The 19163-nt window shown below is 38.7% G+C and overlaps 2 protein-coding genes and 2 long non-coding RNA genes across 8 annotated transcripts; 2 read left to right on the top strand and 2 right to left on the bottom strand.

The window, feature by feature from the left end:
* Nucleotides 1–1281: 1281 nt before the first annotated feature.
* pter (phosphotriesterase related) lies at nucleotides 1282–4733 on the bottom strand. Of its 2 annotated transcripts, none has more exons than XM_004079425.5 (5): nucleotides 4617–4733; nucleotides 3816–4269; nucleotides 3438–3703; nucleotides 1660–1800; nucleotides 1282–1514 (listed from the first exon to the last, which is right to left on the bottom strand). In XM_004079425.5, exons 2-5 carry the CDS (start codon nucleotides 4239–4241, stop codon nucleotides 1304–1306), a joined length of 1044 nt encoding a protein of 347 aa, XP_004079473.3. In that variant the 5' UTR covers nucleotides 4242–4269; nucleotides 4617–4733; the 3' UTR covers nucleotides 1282–1303. The 2 variants fall into 2 exon arrangements, with proteins under 2 accessions (XP_004079473.3, XP_078790378.1); XM_078934252.1 differs by having other exon boundaries at nucleotides 3792–4269; nucleotides 4617–4705.
* Nucleotides 4734–6380: 1647 nt separating this feature from the next.
* LOC144986648 (uncharacterized) lies at nucleotides 6381–18951 on the top strand. 2 transcript variants are annotated; one of them, XM_078934255.1, is made up of 6 exons: nucleotides 6381–6501; nucleotides 17148–17352; nucleotides 17421–17493; nucleotides 17581–17697; nucleotides 18619–18697; nucleotides 18788–18951. In XM_078934255.1, the coding sequence occupies exons 2-6, from the start codon at nucleotides 17237–17239 to the stop codon at nucleotides 18868–18870; spliced, it is 468 nt and encodes a 155-aa protein (XP_078790381.1). In that variant the 5' UTR covers nucleotides 6381–6501; nucleotides 17148–17236; the 3' UTR covers nucleotides 18871–18951. The 2 variants fall into 2 exon arrangements, with proteins under 2 accessions (XP_078790381.1, XP_078790380.1); XM_078934254.1 differs by lacking the exon at nucleotides 6381–6501 and having other exon boundaries at nucleotides 17101–17352.
* On the top strand, nucleotides 8011–11564 carry LOC144986650 (uncharacterized). Of its 3 annotated transcripts, XR_013650483.1 has the most exons (6): nucleotides 8011–8185; nucleotides 9472–9563; nucleotides 9909–10020; nucleotides 10129–10223; nucleotides 10293–10392; nucleotides 11352–11564. It is a non-coding gene; the product is annotated as an uncharacterized LOC144986650 (long non-coding RNA). The 3 variants fall into 3 exon arrangements; XR_013650484.1 differs by lacking the exon at nucleotides 11352–11564 and having other exon boundaries at nucleotides 10273–10294; XR_013650482.1 differs by lacking the exons at nucleotides 10293–10392; nucleotides 11352–11564 and having other exon boundaries at nucleotides 8013–8185; nucleotides 10129–10268.
* Nucleotides 13912–15955, bottom strand: LOC144986651 (uncharacterized). Its single transcript, XR_013650485.1, has 4 exons — nucleotides 15311–15955; nucleotides 14581–14758; nucleotides 14355–14451; nucleotides 13912–14195 (listed from the first exon to the last, which is right to left on the bottom strand). It is a non-coding gene; the product is annotated as an uncharacterized LOC144986651 (long non-coding RNA).
* Nucleotides 18952–19163: the final 212 nt, after the last annotated feature.

The following is a 19163-nucleotide window of genomic DNA, read 5'->3' as shown; positions in this document are numbered from 1 at the left end:
TTTGTCTACAAAACACAGAATTTTCAATAAAAAATATATTTTTTCTTTTTAGGTTAAAACCCTTTTTTAAAAATTCATTGGAGTTTATTTTATTTCCAAAAAAATAAAAATAAAATAAACATCTATTATTTAACATAGTAAAATAATGAAAAATCACTGAGATTTTTTTAACGTAAAAATATATATTTTTAAAGGTTTTAGAAAAATGTGTTTTATTTTAATTTTTCTAATAGTACAAGATCTAAGAAGGGGCATAAAGAAAATGACAAAAAACACATTTCCAACTTGGAATATTTAGATATTACCATGAAGTAAAACAATAATTAAAGACTTTGATTATGTATTTTCAAAGTATACTAAAGTAACAAAATGATTTAATAACCTTTTAGTAAAAACATATAATGATATATCTCTAATTCAGTGTATTTCCGCTTCTTAACTTCAATAAGTTTATGACAATATTATCTTTAAAATAAGACAAACTCAAAACATCACCATGACTCCCACTTTTAAAATCCTGGGCTGCCATATTCAAGACAAAAAATCAAAACATCAAATGCAGGTCAAAGGAAACAAACTTTTATTTCCAAAAAAATCACAATTGTCTTTACAAATTTTTAAAAAACATCATTTATTTGGTTGTACGAAAAGGTTTTCTTTATTTGTACACCGCCCTTCTTCATAATGATCCTACTTGTAACCTTTAAACACAAGTCTTTATACCTTATAGGAAACCAGTATCTTAAAAAATATTTATAAAACCTTTTGAAGCTTTAAAACATCAATATTAATTTTTGTGCTTCCTGTTTGAACAGGATGTTGATAAACTCTCTTCTGTCTGGGTTTTACTGTAAAATCCTTCATGCATTTCTTAAATTTGAAATATCATTTTATAAAATGCACATCATATTTAAAAAAAGAAAACCCCTTTATGAAAACTGCAATCCTTATAATAAGAATAAATGATTCTGCTGAGCTTTTGCACGTTCAGGTGCTGCTTTGAACCCTTATTTTATGTGCAAACAAGTTTTACTGAAGTTTCCGCATCTTCTGACAGACAACCGTAAAAACGGACGTCAAAGTTGATCAAAAAGTGTGGAGATCTTTAGTCAGTGGGTGTTTTTATAGCCGAAAGCTGCATGAAATGTTCCTAGTTTAAAAATGTCAATCTAAACTAAATACAAATATCTTTTTGAAAAGTTCAACAATTCAAATGGTGATTGCTGTGAGATGATTGGTCGTGTGAAGGTAAAAACACAGCTTCATCAAACTGCCTTCCTCTTCCTCTCGTCTCTTCTTTTATTTATTTAAAGGTCAGCCAGTGTTTGGGGTTGTCCATCAGGATCTTGTCCACCTGCTGCTGTGTGATGCCCCTCGTCAGCATCTTGGGAACTATGTTCCTCAGGATGTGGGAGTAGCCGTGGCCGCCAAACTTGGCCAGACGGTTCTTAGTGTGGATGTCGTGTGAGATCACGAGCCTGTCCTCGAAGCCCTCCTTCACCAGGAAGGCCAATCTGGAAACAGGCAGAGGAAGAAGATACTATTACATGGACCCAAAGCTGACGTGTTTGCTGTGGAATCTGTTATTTCATTATGTTTCATGTTGGGAGAAGTTTAGGACAAAGAAGCGCAGCTTCATGTCAGAGTGGAGGAACTCACGCCTTCACTCTCTGGCTGTCACTGGGCATGTCCACTTCCAGGTGAAACGGGTAGTTCAGCATCTCCGTTCCAAACAGATCGTACTCCAGGTAACTCCCCAGCTTTGCAAACTCCAGCAGCTCAGCTTCATCAAATATTGTCCTACAGAAAGAGCATTTTCTACTGGTTTTAATCAAATTCCTTAACACAGTTTTATGCATTTTAAAAACCAAAGTCTTTCTGCTTTTTGAGATTTTTTGGTCAAAGTTTTCACTCAGTTTCCTGCAAACTTTCACTCACTGTTTTCAGATTCAAAAAAATAATCTTTTTGAAACAAATGTTGCTAATGAAAGAGCAGAATCAGAGGCTATATTACAGTTCTCCATTGGTTTGGCTCATTTCTTGAAACAGAATTTACTTTCTCAAAACAACATGGACAAACCTCCAAACTACTTGGCAATAGTTCACAACAGAATGGAATTTTTCATTAATTTCATCAAATTGCAAATGTCTTAGTACATGTCTCAATGTCTCAGTACATCTTTGCAAGTGATTACGTAAAGGTAGCCTATATTTAGCACAATTTCCAAGTGAATATATCGTGTTGATCTAAACTGATTGTTGATTCTCAGTCTAATGGTTGTTCGCTCAAAAATGAGTCAGCATAATTTCATTGTGTAAGTCATCCCATGCACAATAGTCTGTTCAATCCTCAAAATTAGACAAGAACATAATACCATGAATGCGATATATGAATCCCTTGGAACATTTGATACATTTATTACAGCAATTGACAGTCAGGTGAAACTAGGACTTGACTAACGAAGTCACAGTGTTCCTACCACCTTACTCTCCTTTCCTCAATCCTATTGAGGAGTTTCTCTCTGCTTGGCGGTGGAGAGTGTCTTAAGATCAGGCTCAAGATCAGAGGTCCCTGCTCCATGCAATGGATGCTGCGTGTGAGGATGTTACAGGAGATCAGTGTAGGGGATGGTTGAGACATGCACACCGTTTCTTCCCTCGTTGCATCGCAAGGGAGAATCTACGCTGTGATGTGGACGAGAATCTGTGGCCAGACAGACAGCAGCGCGTGGACGGCCAGCAGGGTGAGGACGATGGCCAGGAGAGGAAGGGTGAGGACAGCGACCAGTGAAGAACTGTTAGTTGTGAAACTCAAGCATCATATACAGCACTGTGGGCTGCATATCATTTTCATTATTTTTTGTTTGTGTTTATATTATAAAGTATATTATGCTGTAAACATTTTCTTTTTACTCTGATGTATGAAAGTTACTTTATGTGTGTGAATGATAATGGTTACAATTTCCTTGGCAGTATGAGTGCAACGTGTGCTGTTATACCTAAGAGGCTACTCTTAACCTAAAATCCTTTTTATTTTTTTCAGTTTTAGACAAAATTGTATTCTGTTAGCTATACAAAAACAGTACAGTAACCATTGTCAATGAAGGACTGAGCTAAGACGGAAAGGTGGACATGAGGGAAATTTCAATGGTTAGTGACAAAACATCTAATCATTATGACTTGCAGTGCTTACACAATGACAAAGGGACAAAGTATTTTGGGGGCACTGACTGTTTAAATGAGAAGGAAATTTAGTTTGGACACATGAGTGAATTGTTTTGGAACCATGGTGTTGTGCCGAACCAACCACATTATTTTGGCAAAAGCAGCAAGAGTGTTGAGAGCGTCCGGTCTGCTTCAAGAAATGAGCCAAAGCAATGGAGAAAAACTGTAATAGAAGCTTCTAATCAGGCAGTAGTGATGGCTTTTCATCCTACCTGTCAAGGTGAGACATGACGGTTTTGCTGATGTCCCCTCCGGCCTCCTGGAGAATCCGGAGGATTTCAGCTGGAGCGGCAGGACTCCTGCCGGGATGGATGATGACCGGGCAGCCCAGCTGAGCCTGAGCGTGAGCCGTGGCCCTCAGCACCTTGGTCTCGCTGTCTGTGATAGGCCAACTGGTGCCAATCTCTCCAATCACGCCACAGCGGATGTCTGTTCCATCGGCACCGTGAAGCACCTCGCTGACAATGACATCTGTGAGCTGTCAGTGTGGAAACAGGTCATAAAAACAGGATTGAGTATTAACAAAGCCAAAACAGACAGAAAATCGGATGACCGACTGCTGTTACAATGGAGTAAAAAGGGACACCAGCCTTCTCCACGCTCATTTTTCTGGTAGCCTCAGAGTGGGTAGCGTCCACATAAAACCCAGCTCCTGCGATGATGTGAACCCCGGTGTCCTTTGCCAGCTGTTTGAGGGTGGGCAGGTCCCGGTCGATGCCTGTGGTTGTGTTCTCCACTATGGTTCCTCCTCCGGCCTTCCTGTAGGCCAGCAGCTCGTCGCGCACCGCGCCGGTCTCCTGCTGCAGATACAGGTTTTCCCGACAGCTGTAGGGGTTTTGCCTCAGCCAGTGCATGTGCTGCATCTGGAAGGGGTTTTCTGGCTCTGGGTCAGCTCCAGCTGCAGGGGGGCAGTAGCAACACTCAAAACTCATGGTCAGATGTTCATGGGTCATGGTGCGCCCCAGCTGCTCTGGATCCATCGGACCTAGAACAGTCTGGACCTTCCCGCTAACCATGATGTTAGAGTCAGGGTTTGACCAGCACCTGAAAAGAAATACATTTTTTAAATGCAATTTTTGTGCTAAAACTGAGGTGATTGCAAAAGAGTGACCTTTGAACCTGCGTGCAACAACTGCTGTTCATTTCAAATTAAAATGTCTCAAGCGTGCATGTTTTTTTTCCTGCTTTATTAATTGAACATAACATGTTTATTATAATAGTGCATGCTATTTTTGCAACGAACGAGCTGCAGCCTAATGCCAAACTTTCGATCGATGTTGTGAAAAAGCGAAACAAATGAACAGTGCGCAGGAAATTAGAGACTGCAGACACAGAGTAAAAGCTTTTCTAATATCACCGTATGGGAAAGTGTCTAAAATCGGCGTTCTGACCTTGCTTGTGATTGTAGAAAGCAACTTCCACCAGAAGCAGTTCGGGATTCTAGGAACCCACGCCGATTATCGCGAGACTTTGCAAGATCACGCTCTGGAAGGATAACTGGTGAGATATCAAAGTCTGCAACCTGGGGCAACTTTTATCCACCCAATGTGGCTCTTTAGCTTTCAATGCTTAAAATTTACATAGATATTGTTTTTTTTTTTGTTTTGGTTAATCTGTTTTAGTTCAGTTGCCGTTAATGTTTAGATTTTAACATGTCAGGAAACTGATCAATAATGATTGTAAAAGGTTTAATCTGTTGTCTGAGTGGTATAATTAGAAGCTTAAGGACATACAGTTTTCTGATCTGCTGCACAACAGGGTTTTTTTTTTGCTGTTCAGAAACTATGTCCTTTAGGTATATAATTGCATTTGTATGTTTAATTCAAACAAACAAAATTAGACTCTACACCAATGTTATTACGTTATATTTGAAAGTAAGAGGAGAAAATGATGTTGTGTTTGAGTTGAATTTTTTGCATTTTTATTTCAAGTAAATCTCCTGCAGCAGGAGGATCTTCTTCAACACAGGTTTTATTTTATTTTGAAAGGAATTTGAGGGTAAAATTGTCACACTGCATAGAAAAACATACACCTTTATAACCATATTTATTTGTCAGTGTAATTCATTCATTGTAGATATCAAAAGTATTTTTTTTAACAGTGAGGTAGGACTTTGCAGCTCTCGCTCGGTTTTAGTCTGTTAGAAACTGGATAAACTGGATCTTTATGTCAGTGCAAAAGCTGTGCGTATGACAATAAAGGGATTCTGATTCTGATTCTGATAAAATCGCTCTTAGCGTTAAAGACCGCAGACCCCTGCTTTAAACTACTGAGGAGAAAAAATCGAAACCGTTTGTTTTATCTCTTTTTTGTTTTATTTATTAGTACAATTTTTATTGCTTTTGGGAAATGCACAGTCATTTATTGAGGTGGAGAAAAACCTTTGGAAAGTTCCACTCCAACCATCTGTTGATCTTTTTTGAAAGCGTTCCCAGTGGTCTTTAATTAATTATTAGGCCATTCTTAGCCAAAAGGAAATTTTCTAGGACATATTTTCTGCTGAGCAACATCAAAAATGTGTTAAAAACACCCAAAACCCTCTCTGAGTGGGACTTTAAACCTCAAATATGGGAGCTTTAAAAAACCCAGCGTAGGGCAGGGATGTCCAGTTTAGTTTAATTAGTTCAGTTTAGAATTTTTCTATTGAATTGAGTGAATTCATGATCCTTTTTATTTTATGTTTTACCCTACATTTCTCCGCACAAAGCCCATCGAGACGACTGTTGTTGTGATTTTGGGCTATACAAATAAAATTGAATTGAATTTATATCTGGATTTGTTTTTTTAATTGTTTGGAATGAAATAGTGTAATTTGTGTTTAAGTGACATTTAGCAGACGTTTCTTAGTTTTAGCCCAAAGACAATGATTTGGACAAATTGCCAACTGGCTGGCAGACAACGAAAGCATCTTTCTGCAGTTTGAGAAGAAGATGAAGGTTTCATCTAAATCCTCCTCACTGACCTAATAGATTCCCTCCACATAAACACGATGACTGAGAGAACATTTGAGGATGATGCAGTCTTCATACAAACAGACTGCTGCTCTTTCTGTTGGCTCTTCTCTCAGCAGATGGTCTCCACAGCAGAATTTGGTCTGTTGCTGCAGGGAACTGCCCCGTGCACAGTCACCACCATCCGTGCAGAAAGATGAGCAGATCTATGGACTGTGGACGTGCCATCCATTTGTCAGCTCGATGACCGCTCTGGGTAGCAAACTTATGGGAACTTTGGTAGTCTAGGTGAATTATCAGCTCTGGGCTGACCTCACCTCCGCGTGTAAGTAAGTGCATATATGTGCTTTAGTTACATATAGATGACTGTAAATGCTTTAATTCTGTTCTTTGAAAAAACATTAAAAATAATAGGGCAAAAAACACACTGGGAGGTTCTGCTTGAATCACTTTACCTCCTGAAGGTTAAAAGACCTTTTAGTTTTTCAAAATAAAGTTTCCAAGAAAACAGCTTGAACATTTGACTGGCCCCTTAAAATAAAAAAATGGTAATACAAATCTAAAAGTGTGTCAAATATAATGTATTTTGATAGAATTTTAGTAACATATTACAAATAAAATAACATTTATTTCCTGTCTAGTACCTAAAAATTCAAGATGGGCAACAAACCTCGGCAAACATTAAACATCCTCTTTAAAAATTAAACTGTTTTAAAATAAGTTAACCTGTGCAAAGGTTATTACTAAATAACCTTTGCACATTGACTAACAAATACTGTAATAACACTACTCATTTATTGATTTTATTTAGGCTCATATTATACCCCCATAAATATATATTTCTGTTGCTTTATGACCATTTGATATGATCTTACTAATTCTATTTAATCTTTTAATTGCATTTTTGACATTTAGACCTTACAGCTGGGAAAATGTTCTACATTTTATTGCACTTTTGTCATGTTTTTCTAAAAGGAGGTCTAAAACAAAGACTAAAATGCAAAACAAAAACAAAAGCAAAACTTAATAACTAATGTAAGTCAGTCACTGTAAATAAAAGCCGGATCAAAAAAATGCTTCGAAATGCTACTCTTAATCATTTTTAAATCCTGAAAAGAATGTTTTTTATTTAAAAAAAAGATGTCACTTCACATCAATCTGTGACATTTTCAGAGAGAAAAGGCTTCGGGGAGACCCTCAAACAGATGACTCAAACCAGAGGAGCGTCACATACTTGACTTACTGTCACTTGTCTATTTGGGATCAAAATTTCTTTTTAAATGAGTTCTGCAGGAATCCGAATGTTGTAATCTGACGCCCTCTGCAGACATGGAGAAGTAAAGCGATCTGTTTGCATTCTGAGGTGGTTCCAAAACTATGGAGTTATTTCAGTCTCAATAATCAGAAATGCACACAACCGGTTTTACAAATACACACGCTCCGATTCACAAATGTCATTTTATGCAAACGTGAAAAATAAATTCGGAAATACACACCCTGTGTTTCACAAACACACACATTGTGTTTCACAAATGCACACTAAATGTTTTACAAATGCACAATAAGTGTTTCTCACAAATGTGCACACTGTTTTTCACAAAAACATTTTAGAAATTCACAATAAATGTATCAGAAATGCAGACTAAGTGCTTCACAAACGTGATTTTTAGGTACACATGTGATGTGAACTCACAGATCATTCGAACTGCAGAATGTGCATTCAAAATCCCGTTCTCGTTTGTGAATCTCCCCGAGTGTGTGAGAGATTTTTCTACGGTGAATATTGAGACTCATCTGACGGAGCGGGTCGACTAATCTCACCATTGGCTAGTGAATCTGTCAATCAAACTCATTGGCAAAGCAGGCGGGTTCGCTTTTAGCCAATCGAATGGCCCCTTACACTCTTCACTCTCAACTGACGAGGGAGGGAGCTGTTCAACACAGCAGTTGGGAGGACGCGGGCGGCAAACATGGCGGAGAGTTCTTCTGAAAGGGATCAGTCTCAGCCCGTAAGTAATGCACTTATTTGATTATTATTCCCTCGTTGTACGTCCTGTAATGTTATTGAATACTAAGTTGAAGCGTTCTCCTTGGCCAAGTGACATGTGTGAATGCTTTATGAACACTGCAGCCGAGTCGTTTGCAGAGTACCCCCACCGCAAATTAGCTTAGCTTAGCCTGTGCGGTCATATTTTTTATGAAAGCGAGGGAGGACTTATGATGGTTTTGTCAAGTTTTATACTTGGCATACCAGCTCTTCACACAACACGAGTAACTACAACCAACCAGGGGCCTCGAAACTAGCCGGCTTTTGACTCAAATTGTGTCTGTCTGCCCTGTGAGTGTGAGGGAAGTTTAAGCTAGCGCGTCGGTTCAAGCTAGATATACAGCCAATCTGTAGGTTCTTAACATGATTCATAAGGAACTAAGGGGAAAACATGCCGGATTTACAGCAGCACAGAAAGTTTAATAAAAAGTATTGATTTGGAGACGGGGATTTGTTTAAACACTGATGCTATGCTAACTAGCTAGCTAGCTAGTTGTTCAATGTGCTGCCTTTATGTAAACGCGATCCGGGTTAAAGTTAGACACAGTCTTTTCACAACCCAGACTTTAAGACGGGGTGGATTGTGCAACAAAGTTAATTCATATGACATTCATGAAAACTGTATTTTGTAAATATAACAGACGTGAATCCACTGTTGAATGAAAGAAGCCTCATTAAGTTTCTAACGTTAGAACCCGTATTGTGCTGAAAAGCCCTGTGAGATTGTGTCAGAGTGACAGCCACTAAATTCCCCGTATCTTTACTTCCAATGACGAAATGACAAGAATCCCAAACATTATTTTTTTAGTCGGTTTTGTAGTCGATAAGTAGTCACAGAAAGGGCGGATGGGAGAAATCAGCTGTCAACAGTGATTAGAGTAGAAGTTACTGTAAGTATTACACACAGGCTTCCTGTGATCAGTGTCTTGTCTCTGATTTTTTTAAAGCTGTTCTTTACTACAAGCTCAAGTTATCATAGCAAGAGTGTTTTAAAAAATTCCCCTTTCTAATATTTGAAAATTATGTAATTTAATCTCAGACAGCTAAATGATCTAATCCATGTTTGTCGTGTTTTTATTTATTCTCTAGGAATTGCTGAAGTGTGACATCCTAAATACCTTTCTATTCTATTCTATTTCATATTTTATCATCCTATTGTATTACTGTTTTACCTATCAATTGGGAATTTAGCATTTTTGCCCCTGTAAATATCTGCCAGTTGAAAGTATTTGTACTTGTATTCCATAGATCTTGTACCTGAAGATAGCAGACAACAACTGTGCAGACACCCACTTGGCCTTCTTCAGTGACGCTGTGAACGTGTATGGCTTTCCTCTGAGGTATTCATGTTATTCATAAAGAAATATTTTATTCACATATCAGGCAGTATAAGCACTTGGTTATTTGTACAAAAATAAAATAACTTTTTTTAGACTCCTCTGAAAACAAAGGCAACTCTAAAACTCTTTCCCCTCATGGATAACATTTTACCCCCCCTTAACAGTCTCTCTCACCTCAATTTTTTCCCCAGTGATACATGTAACCCACTCCTGCAATTTGTCTAACCTAGAAATTCTACTTATTGGCAACATACATAAGAACATTACATTTTAAATTGATGTGTACCGTATTGGCGATGCATTTGTAATTATGTGTTTGAGACATGATTTTCATGTTATTGTCAGGGTGAGAGGAGATCACGGAGGACAAAATGTGGGCATAGCTGAGTTGATGCTCACAGTACGTAGAACTGACACAAACAGCTTCATTGCAGCAAAAGTGTACACACAATCAACGGTGAGTTGAACCTAGTTTTAGACGCATTAATATAAACATAAAAGTGAATTATGTATTAAAAATAAATCTGACAATATAATATTTCTTTTTGCTTTTTTCCAAATACAGGATTGAGCTCCTCTGGTGTGATGTCTTCATGACTGTTACTGGTTTATATTACAACATCCTGCACTCTCCTGAGGACCAAGACTTGCTCAATATCGGTAACATCACGTATTCTGCTGCCACTATATTTTCCTACCACGCATTCAGGCCAGTTTGGATGTCTTTAGTGACGCGTGGGACAGCCATCCCATCAGGACGGAGCAAAGCATGACACCAAATCAGCTGTGGCAGTTGGGCTTGACCCAGAACCCTGTTTCTGATCCCCGGGTAAGTGCTTTATTTCAGTGTTTTTCAACCTTTGTTCACTTGTTCCACGGTCTGACACTGGACTCTGTGGAAAGTTACACCGCTAAAGACGAGCTTTAGCTGGTATTTTTGTTATAACTGAGCGACTTTATCAGCAGAATTAAGAACAAGGAAGGGAAAACTTTAACCACTTCTGATTGGTCAGACTGATGACATGTGATCAAGCCTTCAATAATGATTGGCGGAGACAGTTAAAGGGGCGCGACTTTTCCTTACACAGTTATAGCTGCAGCTAAATCGCGGCACCGTCAACCTTATCAAAATGTATTTTATAGAATTAAATAAACACAAAGAAAAAGTCATTTTAAGATCTTTTATATTCCTAACTACTCAGTGTTTTATCAGTGCCTGTTTGGATTAACAAAGAGCTGATTTCCTGGAGATGGGAAATGTTTTTAGATCAGTGAAGTAGGGCAATTCCCCACGGCGCACTTGACCATCTCCCACGGCACACTAGTGTGCCGCGGCACACACACTGGTTGAAAAACACTGCTTTATTTAATCTCACTGTACTGGACAACTGATTTGTGTGCAGTTCGACTAAAGTGGAAAGTATCAATAACAGTATAATGAAATCACAATGACTACAAGGAATTTTCATCAAAAATGAATGAAAAGTATTATTGTTGTGTGGTGCAAACTATTTCCCTAAATTGTTTGGTTTTTTAAATCAAGTAGGAAGAATAGCACATCTGCAAGTTCAAAATGCATCACAATGCATGGCATTATGAGCCATCAGCTGTACTAATCTCACTACTTTGTTAAGAGTCACTTATTTGCAAATTATAAACAGTTATGGAGATATGAGGTCTGCCTGCTAGAAACAATATGTCATTATTAGTGGGTCTCTGTTCCTACATAATCTAAAACATAAAAAAAAACAGTGCTGTTCATAAACGGTATATTTTTTTTTTTGTCAGGGTATGCTGCTTCCAGAGAATGAATGGGAAGAGAGTGGATCCATGACTGAACCTCATCCTGGGATCAATGTCCTGGTATGGGACAGTCCCCTTTTGGGTCCACAAATGTTGGAACTGCAAGACGACATCAACCCATTGTGTAATTCAGACCGTTTGGGAGTGGACCTACATCTTTACTGTCCCGTTTGTTTAGAACTTAATTTAGGCGACATAATTACATACAGAAGAAGAGAGACTGAGCGGGGCAAGACAGAGTTCAAATCAATACTGCTGTATTGTTCAAGGGACTTCATTGTATGTAAGGATGTTATGAAAATTAGTTCCAGTTTAAATAAAATTCAAATCAGTAGAGATCCCACATTTGCTTAAATTTTGATGTTTTAATCTGTCCATGTTTTCACTGAATTTTACTCTGCAATAAAGGGTGAATGTTTGCACTTTGTTGTTCTATGACCATCTTTTGTTGTGTAGTATTTAACCAGCTATAAAACCCAGAGAGATGAGGAAACTTTTTTTAAGGGTGACCTGGCCAAGAGGTGTATATGTATATGGTTACAATATAAAATCTATGACATTTGAGTTATTAAAAAAATAAAATTAAGGTCCAGCAGAGTGACTTGGGGAGCAGGGGAGGTGTATTGGGTATCTGTGATTGACAGTGAGATGAACTTGAGGTAATGTAGTCCCACTGCGTGGTACGGAGCAAAGTGATGCCAGTTTCTCCACAAAACCTGTGGAAGTTGCAGGTTTTTCTCCTCCACCTTCATATGATCAAGACCGAAGGGGACCGTGTCTGAGTGTTGAAATGACGCTAGCATGAAAGCTAAGAGAAGGATAACGTACAAACAATCCCGAGTGAAACATTCATTTTAAATCTCATGACCAGTACAGAGTTCGATGGATACTATGTCAACTGCATTCAACCAATGTTGCCTTGCTACCAGGTCCACTGAAAAGTTGCACAAGCCAGTAAATTTTGACAACCGAAGGCAAATAAACCGACAAGCCATGCTAAAGCTAACACGCTAACGACCGACTGGTCCAGAATCAAACATGGGCGGGGCTTTTGCCACCCGCAGAAAGCGTAGAGAAAGTGTAAGGGGCCATTCGATTGGCTAAAAGCGAACCCGCCTGCTTTGCCGACGAGTTTGATTGACAGATTCACTAGCCAATGGTGACATTAGTCGACCCGCTCCGTCAGATGAGTCTCAATAGACCTTTTTCACACTTCCGCATTTTTCGACCGGAAATACGTCAATGACGTGTAAAACAACTTCCTGTTAGCGTAGCAGCAGATATGAAGAATGGCAGAGTCGAAGAGTTGCAGTCTCTGTTGCGTTCCAGGCTGTTCGTCTTCCAACCAAAAACAGCCTTACCTTTCATTTCATTATTTTCCTGTGGATCCAAACCTGAAACCCAAATGGATATAGGCGATCCGAAGAGATGAAGGGCATAGTTTTAATGTAAACACAGGTAGCACCCTCTGCTGCCGGCACTTACTAACTTCGCTCCGGGATTGTGGTGCGGCTGCGTCGTTCGTCGCCTGAAGAGTGGTGTTGCCCCGAGTATTTTCCCTTGGAACAACTTTACTGATCCTTTGAGAAGGGAGTCAGAATATGACAGAACTTCAAACGTCAGGCTATGCAGCTAAGCTGTGAAGATACTAGCGACATGGTGGCTAAGCTAAGACAGTAAAGATGGATCACGACTACGTGACACACCCACCTGCAGGTAAGGTTGTTCATAATGTGTTTGGTTAACGTTAGTCAACTATGTGTACCGTTATTGGATACATGCATTTCTACCTGAACAAATTAATATTTATAATAAAAGATGTTCATGCTCTCACCTATTTTAATTACATGTATTTAATCACTTTTGAGCATTTTGTCATTTTGTAATTTCCTTAACAAAAATAAATGAAATGTATTTGTAATTAAATACTTAACATACTTTTCAAAACATGATTACTGTGTTGTGTTGAAAGGTAGCATTAATATATTAAGACTGATTTTTAATTTCTTTATCTTCACAGGTGCTCTGGATGAGGCTTTGGATTACATCCATGACTTAGAAGCCAAGTTCCTTTGCTGGAGCCAGGAGACGATGTCATGGCGGACAAAAGTTCCTCGTTCAAGACCTCCTAACTGACATTGGATCTAAGATCATCATTCCACCTTTTAAGCTTTCAACTCAATTCAGCAAGGAGGAAACAGAACAAACCGCAGCCATCACCCGCCTCAGAATTATGGTGGAAAGAGTGATCAGTAGGATAAAGTCCTTTCACATCAGGAACTCTCTGTGCCGCTCACACTGATGGGCAGTGTGAATCAGATCTGGCTTAACCGCCGTGTTTTGGCAAATTATCATGGACTTTTTTGTTTTGAAGAGTGAATTAATGTTTGGTATGTAAATAATGTATAATGTGCAAATAGTATGGAAAAATTTAGTGTTTCCACATATTCTTAAAATCTAATTAAATATAATTGTTATATTCGTAATGTTTTTCTGTTGAAATGTGACTGACTACACAAAAAAATTAGATGAACAAATAAAACAATTTTGGTCAAAATTGTGCCTCGTTTAATTTTTTGGTATGCAAATAACATCAAACATTTACAATAAAAAATAACATTACAGATCAACAGTAAGACAGAAGGCTGAACTGATTGTTAAAGACAAGATAAGTGTAATTTAAGGTATGCATTCATGCATTTGCCACAATATATATCCAAGTTCTCTTTCATTCCATCTCAGAAACCCATCCAACACAACCATGAGAGGTTGGGGCTGCACCTGGCATAATCTGCTTCCAGATGCCATCATATGGATCTGGCTGTGGTCCTACACAAGAGAAACACAACACACAAAAGTTAGACATAAGTGCATAACTACATTTCAATTTAATTCATTATATCTGCTGTAACCATAATTTGGTTAGTCATAAGATTAAAAAAAAAAAAAAAACTTAACTTGCTCACAAAGCAACAAAAAGTTAATTACCTGTATATGCCTTGTACAGTGTGGACCTCTGACCGTCCCTGCCAACTGTTTTGGGTTTTTGCACCATCAGCTCACTAACCGGTTCAGGATGGATTCCCTTATAAGTAAAAGGCAGAAAGCAATTAAAGTCTGTAGTAACTACTTGGGGTGTTTTTATAATAATTTAGAGTTGTTATGGATACACATACGTTCTTAAAAAATAATGACAATATGATCACAAACCCACCTGTGCCATCTTTGCAAGCCACTCGTGCAGGCCAGGGGGGTGGAGCAGCCTGCAGACCCAGCTGTGAATAATGTGCGGTCTGGAACAGGATGGCAACTATGTGATTGCAAAATCCTTTAGCAGCCACACAACTGCAGACGAAAGCTTTCAGGTTGGCACTTTCTGCGTCCAGTGATATCTAGACACAATAAATTATATAGGTTAAAATTAGGACATACTTATGTTGCTACATCAATGTTCAGAATGACATGAAACTATAACTGTCAATAGGGTGACCAGATTTGAGTTTGTAAAAAAGAGGAGTGAAGTGAGTTTGTGAGATATTTCATCGAGAGTAATTGGTGTTCAGAGCTGCATACATGAAGCAAATATAATTACATTTCATCTATGTTCAATGTTATTTTATTATATAAGTATCAAAAGAGAGGACATGTCCAGGAAAAGAGGACTTCTGCTCACCATACTTTCAGAAAAATAATACTAGTAAGTGAAGAAAGTGCCGCAACCGCAGCAAAATGAACACGCATACGGGCAACTTAACATTTCTTATTTACAGCTTCACCAAATTTTTGGGTGTTATGTTAATCTCATGCCTTTTCACTTAAACATACACACAACATATTCACTGCGATGCCTTATATTACAAATTAATAACACCAGGATTTACAGTTGACGTAAACACACAGAGTTACCGGTGATGCGGCTATGGCTAAAGCTAGCTGAAGCTTACCTTGGTAATGGTGGATAAACTCTTCGTGGACGAATTTATATCCCATGTCCAATTTGTTTCCTTTAGTGGACGATTGCATCTTCACACTCTTCATCACATCGGTGCTGGTGAACTTCGGAACACAGCTCAGGCTCTTCGAAAACACTCTAGGCTCTGCCATTCCTCCGCCAGCGAAGCACAAACCGGAACTAGGTTTACACGTTGATGACGTACTTCCGGTTTTTGCGAAAAAGGTCTATATTCACCGTAGAAAAATCTCTCACACACACGGGGAGATTCACAAACGAGAACGGGATTTTGAATGCACAGTCTGCAATTCGAATGATCTGTGAGTTCACATCACATGTGTAACTAAAAATCACGTTTGTGAAGCACTTACTGTGCATTTCTGATACATTTATTGTGAATTTCTAAAATGTTTTTGTGAAAAACAGTGTGCACATTTGTGAGAAACACTTATTGTGCATTTGTAAAACATTTAGTGTGCATTTGTGAAACACAATGTGTGTGTTTGTGAAACACAGGGTGTGTATTTCCGAATTTATTTTTCACGTTTGCATAAAATGACATTTGTGAATCGGAGCGTGTGTATTTGTAAAACCGGTTGTGTGCATTTCTGATTATTGAGACTGAAATAACTCCATACAAAACAGTGAAAAACAGAAATTAATAAAAGAAAATGTGTTTAAATGAAAGGATATTAATGGTGTTTCTTGTTTTTGTGATATGTTGTAATGCCAATAACTTTAAATTATTATACATGACCTTTTAACCACATTTGGTGGTCTATGCAGTTTTTGTATCATCTTTTGATCTATTTTCAAATCATTCTCAGTGGTCTTTTAAAGGATTTTTATGCTATTTTAGCCAAAAATCACAAATCCTGCTGGGTCGTTGTCTGGAACATAGTTTCTGCAGAGCGGTAGGAATTCAACAGAATCTCACCTCTGAGATGTGGGCGGCACTATTGTCAAAGAGCAACCCCCCCCCCCCCCCTTCTCCCCATGGCAAAGCGCAGGGAGCTTGTGGCCCCGCCCAGCGTATTTTTTACGTCACCAACAATCTCCTTTTAAATTGCTTTTTTTTCGTCTGCTCCTGGTTCACAACCATTTTTATAGAAGAAATCCTCATAAATCCAAGTTTGATCTTCATTTTATTTCTTTATGTCCTTCTTCATTAGAAAAAAACCCACAAGAACATGTTAAAACACCAAAAACCTGAATTTAATCATGTTTAATCAAATTCTTCTGTGGGGTTGTTCAGTTAATTTTAGATTAAAGTATTTTATTAAAATGTGTTTACTTTAAATTTGTCTGGATTAAATCTTTAGTTAAGGCTGTGGAAAAATCTTCAGTGGTATTTCATCTTTCCTTTTTTTCCAGATTAATGTTTTTTTTTTATATAATACCACAAATACCAGTCTCTTACTTTTAAACTAGTTCTTTTTTTTAATCCTAAATTCTTTTTTAATTATTATTTCCTTTAGTAATCTTTCAATTTGGCTGCTTCAACAGCGTATGCTTTGTCTGGATATGATGTGTTTTGCACTGATTTTACTGATGATTGTTTGTCTCTGTCTGTCTCTATGTTCCATCAGGTCCTCCTGAATAAAAAGTAACTTTTATTTAATTTTAAGTGAAGATATCCAATAAAAATAAGCTATATGACTAAGCTCTCACAACATCAGCATTTTGTCTTATTGTAGTATTTGCAGAAAAATAATAAATACACAGCAAGCATTGAGATACTTGCAAAAACAGTGACTGCTGTTTTACAGACAAACCTGCTATGTAAATCTGTTTTCATGGCTCCACATGACTGATGGTGTGTCCTCTAGAGGCTGGAAGATCAGAGGACTATATAAACCCTCACGTCAGAAACAGAAACTCAGTTCAACCTCTGGTGCAAGACGGAGCTCATTCCAGGATGGCGTTGAGGATTTTGGGTGTGTCGTGTGCCATCTTCATGGGAACCTGGGTCCTCACAGGGGGCAAAGATGCAGCACCCGCCACCACGACGAGCGCCTTCTGCAAGATCATCTGGTAGGATTTTGTCACTTCTGTGTCTCAGAATAATAATCATTAACTCATATTGTTTTTTTAAATTTTAGGTTAATTGGAGTCCCCTGCACTGAGGTCAACTCTGCCATTGTGACTCAGATTAAAGCCATGGGTTCATACACTGTGAGAAAACATCGTTAGAAGCTGTTTGTGTCACTTTATATTAACAGCTGTCATGGAAACGTAGCTTTTTCTGCGATTGCATTTCAGCTTAGCTCCGTCACCTCAGCGGCGATTCAGGCCAATCACACTTCAGGAGTCGGCCAAATCGAAAGCGTCAACTTCACTATGACTCCCACATCTGTGATCCTGGGCTGCCATGTGCAAGTAAGTCTGCGTCCACTCAGCTATTGTGTTTTTGTATTGGTACATTTTTTTTGTTTATTTTTCCATTCAGACGATTTTCTTTATCCTGAACTGAAGAACCTGATGGTTTTTGCAATTCCTTACTTTTACTGCATCTTCGAGCAAAAATGTTACCAATGCTACACACTCAAATCATTTGCACGCACCTTGTACCCGTTGAAAATGAAGTATTAGGGCAAAGGGAGAGAAAAAAAAGATGACATCACTGCCAGAGATACCTGCCTTGTAAGACCCGAAGCGGTTTGCAGTCACGCTCCAATTCACACACTGATGACGAACACTGGCACCACCCTAAAACCACCAGGACCAACGTGGGGTTCAGTGTCTTATCTGAGGACACTTCCACACATGGGCGGGAATCAAACCTGTTAACTTCTGAACAGAGGTCGACCACTCAACCTCTGCATTATGGAAGCCCCAAAATAAAGGTCATCCAGTGCATCAATGGGAAGCCACTTGGGAAAAAAGAAATTTGGTTTTAAAGTTTCTAGATTTTGAACGGCATTAGCCTGGCGAGCTCTCAAAAGTGGCGTTCCCCTGTTGCTTGCTCAATTTAGTACATGAATTCCTGACTCAAGCTGAAAGGAATGATTTGACATACGCTATGACCGTATTAGGAATGTGGGCGTGGTTAACATAAAACATCAGTTGCCAAGGAATTCCGAAAATTTCCTTTCGCCAGTTTTTCTAAAAATGTGCATAGACCTGTTTGTCACAAAAAATAGTCACTATGGAGACGAAGTCAACAGAAACGCCGCCGTTATGAAAAAAGTGTTTTTTAAAATGAATTTCTCACGTGTAGCTCTAACTAGACTGCAGGGTGGGTGGCGCCTGTGGGCCAATCAATGCTCTTTTGGATTTACGTGCGTCTCTTTTATTTAGGGAACATCTGTGTCAGCTGTTTGGTACAGCTTGTTTGATAACGGCATCAACTTCTGCAACCTCCGCAATGTCATTAAGGGTGAGCCTTCAAACATTTATTCACTGCATTCTGGTTAAAAAAATTACAGCCACCTATACGCCTTAATGTTTGTGTTTCCTGTCTGAACAGGAAGTGGCCTCTACAAAGCTCCAGGCTTCCTGGAGTTCACCAACGAGTGGCTCTGCCTTGGATGTGGTTTTTCTGCCTGCTGATAAAAGCTCAGATATGTATTTTTTGAGCCTTGTGGCTGTGCGAGGAGAATGGATTTTCAGAATAAAAGCTGACTTTGTGGCCGTCATGTGTTTCTCTTCAGCTTTGGTTTCATTTAACACGCTGTGCTCATTAGTTCCCGACCGTAGCTTTTTTCATTCTGAGCCACAGCGTTGGAGCAAACGGATCATTTGAGGTGAAGGTTAAGGCTGTGTCACACAGCCAACATGTACATTTTACGCAGTTTCCATGTATGAAATTTCAGTCTTTCGTTTTGCCCCTATGCCACCTGTAT

The sequence above is a fragment of the Oryzias latipes genome, chromosome 17, assembly GCF_053564925.1.
Source record: "Oryzias latipes strain Hd-rR chromosome 17, Olatipes_Hd-rR_3.1".
Taxonomy (NCBI): domain Eukaryota; kingdom Metazoa; phylum Chordata; class Actinopteri; order Beloniformes; family Adrianichthyidae; genus Oryzias; species Oryzias latipes.
This window is presented reverse-complemented; position numbering and strand designations above follow the sequence as displayed.